The sequence below is a fragment of the Oryctolagus cuniculus genome, chromosome 3 (genome assembly GCF_051225735.1).
Source record: "Oryctolagus cuniculus isolate XC-2025 breed Fujian yellow rabbit chromosome 3, ASM5122573v1, whole genome shotgun sequence".
NCBI classification, from domain to species: Eukaryota; Metazoa; Chordata; class Mammalia; order Lagomorpha; family Leporidae; genus Oryctolagus; species Oryctolagus cuniculus.
In genome coordinates this window covers 6,742,674-6,756,209 of record NC_142869.1, presented here as the reverse complement: position 1 = coordinate 6,756,209, position 13,536 = coordinate 6,742,674, and the positions used below count along the sequence as shown (strand labels likewise).

Genomic DNA, 13,536 nt, shown 5'->3' with positions numbered 1-13,536 from the left:
ACTTTTCTGTTATTTTCCAGCTTGTCATTGTAGAAGTCCCCGCGTTCCTTCGTCTATGAATACCTAAGGCAGGGCTCCATTAATTTCTTACCAGTTTACAATTCTGTGATTTGGTGTGGTGCTTGTGAAGATTTTGAAAGCAATATAAGCTGTTTAATTTGTATAGCCTTTAAGTACTTCAGGACTGCTAAATGTGACTGTATGGGTTGTGCAGTGGATGCACCAGTGGCATACCGTATATTAAGCTTCCTCATCAGCTTGTGCTTTCTCTGTCCCATTTGTTCTTTAAGTCATTTGGAATTATTCCGCCAATGAGAAATACTTTATCTAACATCCTATTACTGTATTTCCTTCCTTTTTTATTACACAGTAGATATTTTTGTTTTTATTTTGCTTTTTTCCCCGTCTCAGGTTTATTTGTACAAACAGCACGGGACAGTAGCCCCATGTAGACAGCAGCCCGGGGCCATACCAGTTCTACACTTGCATTGGTGGCAAAGGCTGTTACTACCCAGTTTTTCTGTGGGGCTGAGCACCTTTGGGAGAGGAATGCGGGGACTTCTACAGTGACATCATTCTGTGATGACACTGACTCCCTAGGGTGCGGCAGCAGTGCTGAGCCCTCACCTCTGCCTCCTAGGGTGCATTGGCAGGAAGCTGGATGAGAAGGGAGTATCTTGGATTGGAGTCTGTGCTCTGATATAAGATGAGTTTCCACGCAGCAGCGTAACTTGTTGTGCACAACATCTGGTCCCGTCCAAGCTTTTATCGCAACTTGGCAATCCAAGATATTTTTCAAAATACTCAGTAAGGTGTAAAGTACTAAGGAGAAACTGAGAACTGTGGCAAAAGCTGTGAGGTAGGTAAAGAAGGTCCTTATTTTAAGAATCTTGAGGGGTTGGTGTTGTGGTACAGCTGATGAAGCTGCTGCCTGTGACTTAGGCATCCCTCATGAGCGCCAGGTGGAGTCCTGGTTACTCCACTTCTGATCCAGCTCCCTGCGTCATGTGCCTAGGAAGGCAGCAGCAGAATACTCAAGTGCCTGGGCCCCTGTCACTTCTATGGGAGAACACGTGGAATTCTAGGCTCCTGGCTTTCTCCTGGTCCACCCTCTGCCATTCCACCTTTTGGGGAGTGAACGAGTGGATGGAAGATGATCTCTACCCCTGCCCGCAACTCTGCCTTTCAAATAAGTAAATGAACTTTTAATTAAAAAAAAAAAAACAAAAAAACAACAAAACTTTGATGTATCGCATGGTGATGTAGGTGCCATTATAAGGGAGTAAAACAAAGTGAAATTTTAATATATTAAACTGCATTCAGATCTCATTGCTCTGAGGCTAAACGAGAAAATCCTTGATTTGGTCCCCAGTGTCCCGCATGCTTCCTCTTGTGCATGCCTCCTTTCCCCTGCACACAGAAACAGACGGGGAGTTCTAGCGTAAGGATGGATTGATCACCTTGCTCACTGTGTTGTAGACAGACGGGGAGTTCTAGCGTAAGGATGGATTGATCACCTTGCTCACTGTGTTATAGACAGACGGGGAGTTCTAGCGTAAGGATGGATTGATCACCTTGCTCACTGTGTTATAGACAGACGGGGAGTTCTAGCGTAAGGATGGATTGATCACCTTGCTCACTGTGTTATAGACAGACGGGGAGTTCTAGCGTAAGGATGGATTGATCACCTTGCTCACTGTGTTATAGACAGACGGGGAGTTCTAGTGTAAGGATGGATTGATCACCTTGCTCACTATGTTATGAAGAGGAATTCAGATATCTCATTCTGTGACCTCACTGAGAGGAAAATAAACAAAATATTCTGTAGCTTTCTAGCCTGTATTTAATTCTTGACTGATTGTATGGAGATATTTTTCTCTTTAACAGGTTTCTCCAGATATAAAAAGTCTTGTGAAAATACGGAAAAGAATGGCAGCAGAAACACAGACACTGAACTTTGGGCCTGAATGGTGAGTTTTAAAAATCACATCCTCTTCAATAGTGGATGACTAATTTAGAAGGAAGGTCTTTGTACAGGTGCTGGGTGGTTTATAAATGGGCATGTTTTTGAGGCTTTGCTTTATGTGCCTAGTTGAAAACTGTGTGCCTAGTCTAAGAATAAATTATATATGGTAAATGACTATTCTGTACTTTGATAATTTTTTTTGCTCGTTTATGTAATAATAATGTCATTAAAAGTCCCCACAATCCCAACACTCTAGAAAGTTTTGTTTGGGTTCCTTGTCTATGTTCATAAACAATTTTATGTAATTGTAACATTTTTAGTGTTCATATATTTTCTGCTACAGTGCTATTTTGTGATTGCTATTCGTAGGCTCATTTGAAGAGTAGATTTGAATAGATTTTGAAATGCTATTTGAATTTTATTTTACCAATTGGCTAGGCAGGTAGTCTAGAATTATACTGGCTATTAGCAGTAGCCTATCTAGGATTGAGTTAGCATTTGCCATAATAACAATTAATTGACCTTTGAGTCTCTTACAGATGTGTTTGGACCCGAATATGGAATTCTCATGGAATTCTCATGGAATTTTGAGATCCATCACATTATAGTGTGACTTTTCCCCTCTCTTCTTCCTTTTCCCCCAAAGTTGGTGATTGAAGATCCTCTCTTCAGTGGTGTGAATAATGATAGTCATTTTTCCATTCAGACCTCAAATAATCCCTTTGGTAATGTTGTAGACAGAACCTAACATAGATAAATTGGATTAGTGTCTTAAATACTCATGAATGTTCAGGTGGTAGTGGTCTGGTAAATGATACAGACTTCCTATAGTAACTTTCTATTTGAGGACTCTTATTAAATTGCCCTACTGAATCTATTTTTTATATGTAATTATTAAATTTTCTTAATCCTTTATAGCTAACATTTAGAGACCCAGGAGAAGTCACTATTTGAAGTTCTGAGAACTGTTACAACTCCCACATATTGAGAGTTTATTTTGAAATTGTTGACATAAATAATACTGTACCTACATGTTTTATTTTCTGTTTTCAAAATAATTTTCATATTAATACATTTCTAGAAAAATTAGAATTGCAGATAAGTCAGAAAACATAATCACCATGATTTCACCATCCATGGTAACCATTGTAAATATCTTGGTATATCTTTCCAGTTGTTTTTATGTATCTTATTTTGTATATGTACATTTATTTTCATAAACGTGAGTTCATTCTGTACATTCCAATTTTGTAAACTGCTTTTGAAAAATAACCAGAATATTTTCTATCAATAAATGTTTTCTATTCTGTTAAATGGTTGCATTGTATGGATGTAACATCATTATTTAACTAGTCCTCTAAGTGTAACACATAGAGGCTGTTCTCAGTTTTTGATTATATTTCACGTGAACATTTTTATACCTAAATATTTATTCACATCTTACTAACTTCCTTTACCAGATGAATTTCAATTCATGTAAACTTTGTTGTGTGTAGCTCTTCTGCGTTTATCTAGAATTTGTAACTGCTTTTCTTGTATTTTTATATACTCACATGTCTTTTTGTAAAACATTAAAATTATCAACTAATTTTACTAAGGTTTTTTTTAAAGCATCCCTCTTTTAATAGGTAACAAAAAGACAATACCAGGAATTTAGCCAAAACAAATGAAGAAAAAAATGTTCCTATTCTAGACCTAATTTACATGTATCTTGATGCCCTGCATCCGGGGTTGGCAAACAATGGCCTGTGGGACTGTAAATAAAGTTTTTGTAGGTGAAGTTTCTTGGAATACAGACCCCTTGTTTCTGTATGATCTGATTCTAGTTGTCCTACTCGGGCAAGGTTAAGAGTTGCATCAGGCCATCTGCAATATTTTTCTCTGACCCTTTACAGAAGAAGTTTGCTGCTTCTCTCCTACACCACAGGTTTCCACACAGTCATCTCACTGTGTCATTGACCCAGCCTGTCAGCTACATCTTATACATCCTCTTCATTAGTACTCTGAAGCTTTGTTTGAAGGGATTTCATTTGGTCAGCCAGTGTTTCATAGAAAATTTAAATGGAGATGGTTCATCAGAGGCAGTCTCCTGTCCACCCTCTCTTAATTGTTGCCTCTGGTACCCTGTGGGCCTTAGAGCTTAGGAGCCTTCCTTTAATTATCTGACACACTGAGAAACTGAGGAATGGAGGTTCAAGCAAAAGGAGTATGTGAGGCCCGTGGAATGCAGAAGCCCTGGCCTAGAAACCTGCAGTATCTATGACTGGATATTGCTGCTGTATTTTCCTACATGTAACATTATGTCGTTGTGAAACAGGGTCAGGAACTGAGTCCAGAGTACTGGAAAACTCAAGGCATAGTGTGATGGCACTGAATCCCTGTGACACTCTGAACCCACAGAAACAGTGGTACTGTGTTTGCTGAGGTCATTTTTATAATGAGAAATGTAAAAAATATTCAATAAGAGATGTGTAAAATGAAAAGATTCATTCAGTTGTGAACATGGAAGAGCATTGAAAATTGTTGTTGGTACAAACCATGATTGCTGCAAGCTTGAACTTTTTAAGGTCTGTGGAATCATTAGGTCTTAGATCATATTTAAAGATAAGTATTACACGTAATCATCAAAGCACTTAGAAGGGCGTGATAGTTTTAATGGAGAAGTAAATCATTTCTGGGTGTAAGACAGCCACTTTCCTAAAATACCACCGCCTTTCTTGACCTTCTGTACAGTGTCCCCTGGCTACCCGCTTTTCCCTGTCTCCCTTCCCTGTTCAATTTTTCTTCATGATGTATGTCAATGTAACATGCTAAATATTTTGACATGCTTTTTTTTCCCCTTCTTTACACCCCGTCCTCTCACGTCTTTAGACTGTGCGCTCCACTGAGGGCAGGTACTTTGGTCTGAAGCTCTGTAGAGTCTGTTTACTGCTGTATCTCTAGTGTCTGGCACATAGTTGGGTACTCAATAAATACTTGTTCAATGAATGAATGAATTGTTGGGAAGCAAAATCTTGTTTTGCTACAGTAAATGATATATATTTATACCTTTGAACAGTTTTTATTTGTACTGATCATCTTTTTGGCATTAATTTATTAGAACTGGGATTATTCAGTCAAAAGTTTCATTCTTAGGGTTTTGGATGATGTATGACCGGTTAATCACCAGGATTATGTGAACTGATTTCCATCCTGTGCATGTTTCCTTTATTCTTGAGAAAACACTAGGCACTGTCTTGATAAGACATTTTTTGGTGCTAAACCTCTTAGATTTAGGCTTTTTAGAAATTTTGTTGCGATCATACTAACAAAAACTGAAAATCTGGAAGAATCTGTAGTACAGAAGGAAAAAGATAAGAGGTAAATTATCCTTAATCCAACCATCCAAAGAGCCTTTGCTAGTATGTTGGTTTATATCTTACTGTTTGCTTACAAGTGTGTGTCTCTCTTTTTTTCTTTAAAGTTGGGCCTATCTAAAGCCAGGATCCAGGAGCATCTTCTGGGTCTCCCACTGAGTTCAGAGGCCCAAGGACTTGGGCCTTCTTCTACTGCTTTCCTAGGACATAACAGAGTTGGATCGGAAGTGGAGCAGCTGGGCCTCGAACTGGCACCCATATGGGATGCTGGCACTGTAGGCGGTGGCTTTACTTGATAAGCCACAGTGCTGGCCCCTGCAAGTATCTCTTAAGACAGTTTAAAAAACCAAACTCATTATACTTCTTGTATTTGGGACTTTAAAATTATTTTGTCAGTCAAAGTGTACTCAGATAAGACTAGAGAAAGACTTTATTATAGGGAGAATGCAGATGGTGATCTGGCTTCCTGTGAGAGGAGCCAAGGAACCTGCTCTGGGGTCTGCTCCAAGGTCTCCTCCGTTACAGCTCCACAGCTTTCAGTTTTCTCGGGTCTTTTCTTGAAAAATGGAGTTACTTCTGTCCCCGCCCCCCCTTCAGTTTGTTTATACCTGTGTTAAAATAGTTACCACTTTGTAGTGTAGTGTATCTCTTTATATATGTGTTTGCCTTAGGAAAGAACCAATTCCATTAAGAAAGGCCCTGTATTTCTCAGTTTTGTTAAGCACATTATTTGTTGCTCCAGAAGTGGGTACCTAACCAAAGTTTGTTGAATTAAAGCATTCAAGAGAGTGCAAACTGAGACTCCTAGCTTATTATACATAATATTTGCCTTATTATGGAAGAATGAGAGAGAGTCTAAAGGATGGACTGCAGGTAATACTTTGATTTTTAAAAAGAGTAAAAGGTATCTATGGCATCTGAAAAGATAGTGAATTTGATATTATCTGGAAGTGTATTTTAGAAGAAAATTTTAAGATTTGTTCAGAAAATATTTGATCAGATTTTACCATGTTCTTTGTCTTGTGTTAGGTGCTGAAGCAACAAAGGTAAATTAAATGGTACCTACTTTGGAATTGTTTAGTGGAGCAGCTAAACAGTTTAGCTGACATTAAATAATTTACCACAAATTCAAGTACAGGATATTGAGCTGCTAATTAATTTTTCCACTTAGCTGTCTTATTGTCTCCTATTTTGCGGTTTTCTAAAAGTAACGTCACGAGTTTTGTGCTCTTCTATTTCATCTTCATGCCGTGTGTGTCCATTTATTCAAGTCCGGAGTCTTGGAGTTACCTTTTTTTTTTTTTAAGGATTTATTTATTTGAGAGGCAGAGTTACAGAGAGAGGGAGAGACAGAGAAAGAGGTCTTCCATCTGCTGGTTCACTCCCCAAATAATGGCAACAGCCATCAACAGCCATAGCTGGGCCGATGTAAAGCCAGAAGCCAGGAGCTTCTTCTGGGTCTCCCATGTAGGTGCAGGGGTCTGAGCACTTGAGCCATCTTTCATTACTTTCCCAGGCCATTAGCAGGGATTTGGATTGAAAGTGGAGCAGCTAGGACTTGAATCGGCGACCATATGGGATGCTGGCGCTGCACGCGGATGCTTAACCTACCGTGCCACAGCACTGGCCCCTGGAGTTATCCTTGATAATTTCTTTATCCTTGTGTCCAGTCCTTTACAACATCATGTCTGTTTATTTCCTAATTAAGTCTTTAAAATTTTTTTATTTATTATTTTTAAAATATTTATTTATTTGAAAGAGTTAGAAAGAGAGAGAGAGATCTTCCATCTGCTGGTTCACTCACCAAGTGGCTGCAATGGCCTGAGCTGGGCCAATCCGAAGCCAGGAGCCAGGAGCTTCTTCTCAGTCTCCCATTTGGGTGCAGGGGTCTGAGCAATTGGGCCATCTGCTGCTGCTTTTCCAGGCGCATTAGCAGAGAGCTGGATTGGAAGTAGAGCAACAGGGACTTGAACCAGCACCCATATGGGATTCTGGCACTGTAGGCGGCGGCTTTATCAGCTGTGCTGCTACAGAGATCCCCAAATTAATCCTTGGATCCGATCCGTTCATTTCTCTGAGGCCTTGTTAGAAATATAATCTTTTTACTCATAAAAACCCAGGTTTACATCTTGGTTCTACTGACTGGGCAAGTTTTTTAACCCCTTAGCTTAATTTTTCTTACTTGTTATAATGGAGTTGTTGTGAAACTTCAATGAGATTAAATGAGCTAATATATGTGTTAAATCCTTAGCTTGAGTTCTCAGAAGATGTTAATTTAATTTTACATCTGTAGGGAGGAGCCCAACTTTGCAGAGATCCAATAAGAAGCAGGTTCCTGGAAGGTCCTTTCAGGAGCGGTTGGATCACAACTTTGTGGGCATCTTGTTTCCTTATCTGGTTGTTCACCCTGTCTTATGGGTTGAGCTAAATGACCTTTAAGTCCATAAATAATTGGAAGGAACACAAAGGCCAGCTCTGTAGCAATGATCCTGTCTCTCTGTAAACTAAAGAAATTCAGTCTGCTGGAGAAATGGTTGATTCCAAGTCTTGCAGCAAGAAATAATACAAGATCAGCTTAGAAGATTTTGACATACCAGATGGAGAAGCCACTGTTAAAGACCACTTAATGGTCATGTCAAAAGGATCCAGGAGCCAATTTGAAGTCAGAATTTCCCACTGGTCAATGCTAAGACAATTTGAACATGGTTGGCTAACTGCAATGAATTGAGATCTGTTAAAGATAACTTGTCACTGTTGGAGGATGCTAGTGAGCCAAGTCATTGTTTTGAAACCTAATAAGAAGAAGGTGTTTAACTTCCTTTCCTTTATGTACTAGACTGTTGAGTAGCTATACCAGATAGTGTCAGAGGGAAGTGTCTCTGTAGAAATACCGCAGCTAATAAATACATGAGATGATAGAATGTCATCATTTTGCAAACTTAGTGAGCTTAAGGATTTAAACATTCATCATTAGTAGTTCCTAGGATTGCAAAAGGAACCAGGCAGTGTGTGCCTCTTGCTGGCATCATCCATCACCACAGAGGAGGTTTTGCCAGTAGAATGCACATCTCCATCCCTCTTTATGTGTATATATTTTCATTTGAAAGGCAGAGTTAGAGAGAGAGACGGATCTTCCATCTGCTGGTTCACTTCTCAAATGGCCCCAATGGCCAGGATTGGGCCAGGTGGAAGCCAGGAGCTTCATCTAGGTTTCCCATGTGGGTCCAGGGTCCCATGTGTGGACTGTCCTTTGCTGTTTTCCCAAGCACATTAGCAGGGAGCTGGATTGGAAGTGGAACACCAGGACTCCAATTGGTGCACATAGGAGATGACTGATGCTCGTATCGCAGGCAGTGGCTTACCCTGCTGTGCCACAGTGCCGGCCCCTAGGAGGCACATCTCATTCAGTCTGTACACCTGGTCTGCAGTTTACACGAAATGGAGAGGATGCAGAAACAGTAAATTACATCATGGGTATAACAAAAATCTAAACTTCGAAAAAATCCTTAATTTTTAGAGATAATAGGATAAAGTATTTACAGATAAAATAAGGCAACACTTCAAAATGATGTTAAAGACAGCTTTGATGGGGTCATGGGAAGAACAGCATTGGCCATGGATTTTGGGGCTCAGTGAAAGCACATGGAAATTTGTTGTGTTTTCTTTCTTTTAATGTGTTCAAATTGTCTATAATAAAAGTTGAAAATATTATGATAGAAACATTGAGGGGAAAAATCCCTATAGTCTCACTTTACTAATGCATACTCTTTCTTTTTAGTTAGATTTTCTATGTGTAAAAATATTTTTAGGGACAGGCATTTGGGATACCTCCCATATTGGAGGGCTGGTTTGAGTCCCAGCTCTGCTTCCCATTCCAGCTTTCTGCTGTGCACACCCTGGGAGATGGCAGGTGATGGCCCAAGTGGTTGGATCCCTGACAACCACCTAGGAGACACAGATTGAAGTCTAAGCTACTGGCTGTAGCCAATCCCTACCCTAACTGTTGCCATCATTTGAAGGGTAAACCAGTGGGTGAAAGCTCCCTTTGTCTCTGTCTTTCAAATAAAAGGAAGATAAACAAAACTTTAAGAAGCACTACTCTGTCAAGTGGGTACTGCAAAGATAAGAGCAGAAAATTTCATTTGGCATGCAGGTGCCTTACTTGGGCATGGTATTTAAAATTTTTTTCATTTCACTTTATTTCAACGGCAGAGAGGAGAGGGAGAGAGAAATCTTCCATGTGCTGAGCTCACTCCCAAAATGCTGCCGTAGCGAGGACTGGGTCAGCCTGAGTCAGAGCTGGACCCTCCCACGTGGTGGCAAGGGCCAGAGTCCTGGAGCTGTCATGTGCTGCTGCCCAGGGTGCACATAAGCAGGAAGCTGGAATCAGGAGTGGAGCTGGGACTTGAACCAGGCAGCCACTGTGGGGTATGCAGTCCAACAGCAGCTTACCTGCCGGGCCAGACACCTGCCCTCATGTGTAAATATTTTGTGGATCTTTACCTTCGTTCTTGGTTTTGTGAATAAAGCGTAGCAGTTTGGGTGTACATTTTAATGCTCCTGTTGAATTTTTCTTGGGCTAAGCTACTGAATTTATTTGAGTAAAGCATCTTGATCCTTTCAGCTTTGCTGTTTCCTTACTGGAACTTGGGCAGCCCCTCCAGATGATCAGCTGCGCCTGACATTTGTTTCCCCACTTGGGTATTTGACACCGTGCTGCAGTAGGATATTGTTATTGTTTACAGTTTTTTTTCCATTTTTTTAAAGATTTATTTATTTTATGTGAAAGCCAGATTTACACAGAGGCTGAGGCAGAGAGTGAGAGAGAGAGAGAGGTCTTCCATCTGCTGGTTCACTCCCCAGATGGCCGAAGTGGCTGGAGCTGTGCTGACCCGAAGCCAGGAGCCAGGAGCCTCTTCTGGGTCTCCCACGCAGGTGCAGGGGCCCAAGGACTTGGCCATCTTCGGCTTTTCCAGGGCATAGCAGAGAGCTGGATCAGAAGTGAAGCAGCCGGGACTTGAACCAGCGCCCATTTGGGGTGCCGGCACTGCAGGCAGTGGCTTTACCTGCTGTACCACAGTGCTGCCTGTCCCCCCCCCCCCCCCTTTTAAGATTTATTTATTTGAAGAAGTTACAGAAAGAGAGAGATGGAGAACACTGATCTGCTCGTTCGCTCCCCAGATGACCTCAATGGCCAGCACTGGACCAGGCTGAAGCTAGGAGCTAGGACCTTCATTTATGTCTCCTACATGGGTGGCAGGAGGCTAAATACTTGGGCCATCCTCTGCTACTTTTCCCAGGCCATTAGCAGAGAACTGGATTGGAAGTGGAGCAACTGGGACACAAACTGGCCCCCATATGAATGTTGGCATAGCAGGTGGCAGCTTTACCCACTATGCTACAACACTGGATCCTCCCCTTTAAAAAAACTGATTCATTTTTGTAATGTCTATTCATTTACTTATTTGAAAAGCAGAAAGGTGGGGAAAGGGGCTAGAGAATTGAGAGATACCAAGATTTCTTTCATCCTCTGGTTCACTCCCCAAATGCCCACAGCAGTTGGGACTGGACCAGACTGAAGCCAGGAACCTAGAACTCCATCTGGGTCTCCTCTGTAAGTGGCAGAAGCTCAATTACTTGAGCCATCATCTGCTGCTTCCCAGGATGTGTGTCAGAAAGTGGATTGGAAGCAGAGTAGCTAAGACTTGAACCAGGCACCCTGATATGATATGGGATGTGGGTGTCCCAAGGGGCAGCTTCACCTGCAGCACCATTGCCTGCCTGCTCCCTACCCCTTTAAAAAAAGATATATATATATATATATATATATTTAAAAATTAAAGTAGATTCTTTTTACCCAGTTCTATTCCTTGGAGGCAACATCTGTTTTTAGAGGATAGTCTTTATTTTTTTTCTTGGCAGTAAGTAGTTTTTGTTTTTATTTTTTCTATTTCACTGCATTTTCAAATTCTTTAGATTTCTTATTAATTGCCTTTATTAAAAATATATTAGGTAATATAATAGGTACAATTAAAGTTCCCTTTTTATTTATTTCCCTTTGCAGATACAACCTTATCCTGTTTTGTGTAGCAAACTTTCTATGAAATATTTTAACTATTAGCAAAATAACCTTATAAATAATTGGTTATGCCATATCACTTTTTCATGTAGTTGTTTCAATTTATTTATTTGTTAAAGATTTATTTATTTGAAAGGCTGAGGGAGAGAGATACAGATACATAATCTCCTAACTGTTGGTTCATGTCCCAAGTGGCCGCAATTGCTAGGTCTGGGCCAGGCCTGAGCTGGTAACCAGGAACTACATCCTGTTCTGTCATGTGGGTGGCAGTCCCAGTACTTCGACCATCTTTCACTGCATTCCCAGGCACGTTAGCAGGAAGTTGGATCAGAAGTGGGGAACCAGTGCTCTGATGTGGGATGTTGGCATTGCAAATGGTGGCTTGGCCCACTGAACCACAGTGCTAGCTTTGGTTTTTAGAGAATGTAATCTCAAAAGAACTACTTGAGAGTTTCTATTTTTTACATTGTTACCAATATTTGGTATTGTCAGACAATTTTTTTTCAGACATTAATTTTTAAAACATTTATTTATTGAAATCTCCCATCCACTGGTTCATTACTCTCAATGCCTACAGCAGCCGATGCTGGGTCAGTCTGCTGTTGGGAACTCGGAACTCAGTCCGGGTTTTCCTCGTGGGATCTGAGTCCCATCATGCTTATTAGCAGGAAGCTGGGTGGGGACCTGGAGCCTGAAGTTAGGCCCTCTATACAAGATACAGGCATATCCATTTGATGTACCAAATGCCACCCCTGGACATTCATTTTTAAGAATTAACAGTTGTGAGGCGTTATCTCCCTTTCCTTTTAATCACATGTAACAACTTACAATTTGGAGAAAGTGTTCTCCTTGCTCTCAAGCTTCTCAGGAATCTGCTGTGACACCTTTAAATTTAGGAATGGCTCTGTGGTGTCTGTGCCACTCAGTGAACTGTTCTGCAAGTGTGCTGTGGACAACAGCTTTCATTGTTGAATCTTTGATAGCTTGACTTAATGGAATTTCTTCCTGTTTCCCCAAAGAACTAACTTGAAATTTCTTTTGTATATTATATAAACTAAAACATAGTGCCCAAGTATTTGATGCTTCACTTTGTATTTTCTGTCCTATTCTAGGCTCCGTGCTCTGTCCAGCGGTGGGAGTATTACTTCCCCTCCTCTCTCTCCAGCATTGCCGAAGTATAAATTAGCAGATTATCGTTATGGCAGAGAGGAAATGTTAGCACTTTTCCTTAAAGACAATAAGGTAAGAAAGTACGGAAAGGTTCATCATTATGAAAGACATTTTGGACTCTGTATTGATGTACTATGTATCCAAGAATAATACATTCTAATATATTGTCCTATGCCTTTTCTCTCCATATTACCCATGTTCTACTTTGAGACCTGGTATAGTTAGCAAATGATCTTCTAAGTGTAACACACTGTAATTTTTAGAGAAAATTTAATCCTTATAGAATAGGCAGCATAGTGGAAACAGGAGAGTGGTAGTACTCAGCACCCTCTCTAACCTCCTTTTCATGTCTGTTTTCTAGCACAGTTTCATAGCTAAGAAATGAAGACTTTGTCCTATTTTATTACACCCCTTATCCTGTTTCTTGCAAGGAAGGAGAGGTAGAGCAGTTTCTCCTGTTCCTTCCTTTTATGAGTTAAATCTACAATTTTTAATAGGAAAGTCTTAAAACGTAGCACCACATTTGTGTAACTTCTAAGTGATCAAAACTGCAATGATATACACTATTATTTGAGTAGTGAGAAATTATATTTTGATTTTTTCAAAATACTTTTTCAATTTTATTCATGCATTGAGAGTCTGAAATTTTAATGATGGTTGTGAATGACTGATGTGCTTATCACTTTCCATGAGTTAGGTGTGGAGATTGTCCTCCTCCACTGTGCTGTCTGGAATAGCAGAGTTAGTGCTGGATCCAGATGTGGTGGTCTGGTGGAGGATGGGAATGGTGGCTGTAGCTTTTCATATTTTGCTCTTTCAAAATATATAAGCACGACTGAAGCTAATTCTGTCTGGATGTGCTTTAATCTGTCATCAGCAGTAGAAGAATCAGAATGCCTTTTCTTGGTTGTCGTTGTTGTACTTGGAAGAACAGCATTGATCTCCTGGTCATGTGCTTGGTCGTG

At 40.4% G+C, this 13,536-nt stretch overlaps 1 protein-coding gene across 12 annotated transcripts in view; it reads left to right on the top strand.

The window, feature by feature from the left end:
- The window catches only part of GIGYF2 (GRB10 interacting GYF protein 2), a 155,596-nt gene that overhangs the window by 34,497 nt on the left and 107,563 nt on the right, over positions 1-13,536 (top strand). For all 12 annotated transcript variants that reach the window (XM_070070041.1, XM_051834185.2, XM_051834184.2 and 9 more), the window contains 2 exons: positions 1,888-1,970; positions 12,514-12,643. Coding sequence is in view for 11 of the 12 variants with exons in the window: in XM_051834185.2 (XP_051690145.1) it covers positions 1,930-1,970; positions 12,514-12,643 (171 nt within the window). In the remaining variant the exon portion in view is untranslated. The remainder of the gene's footprint in view (positions 1-1,887; positions 1,971-12,513; positions 12,644-13,536) is intronic.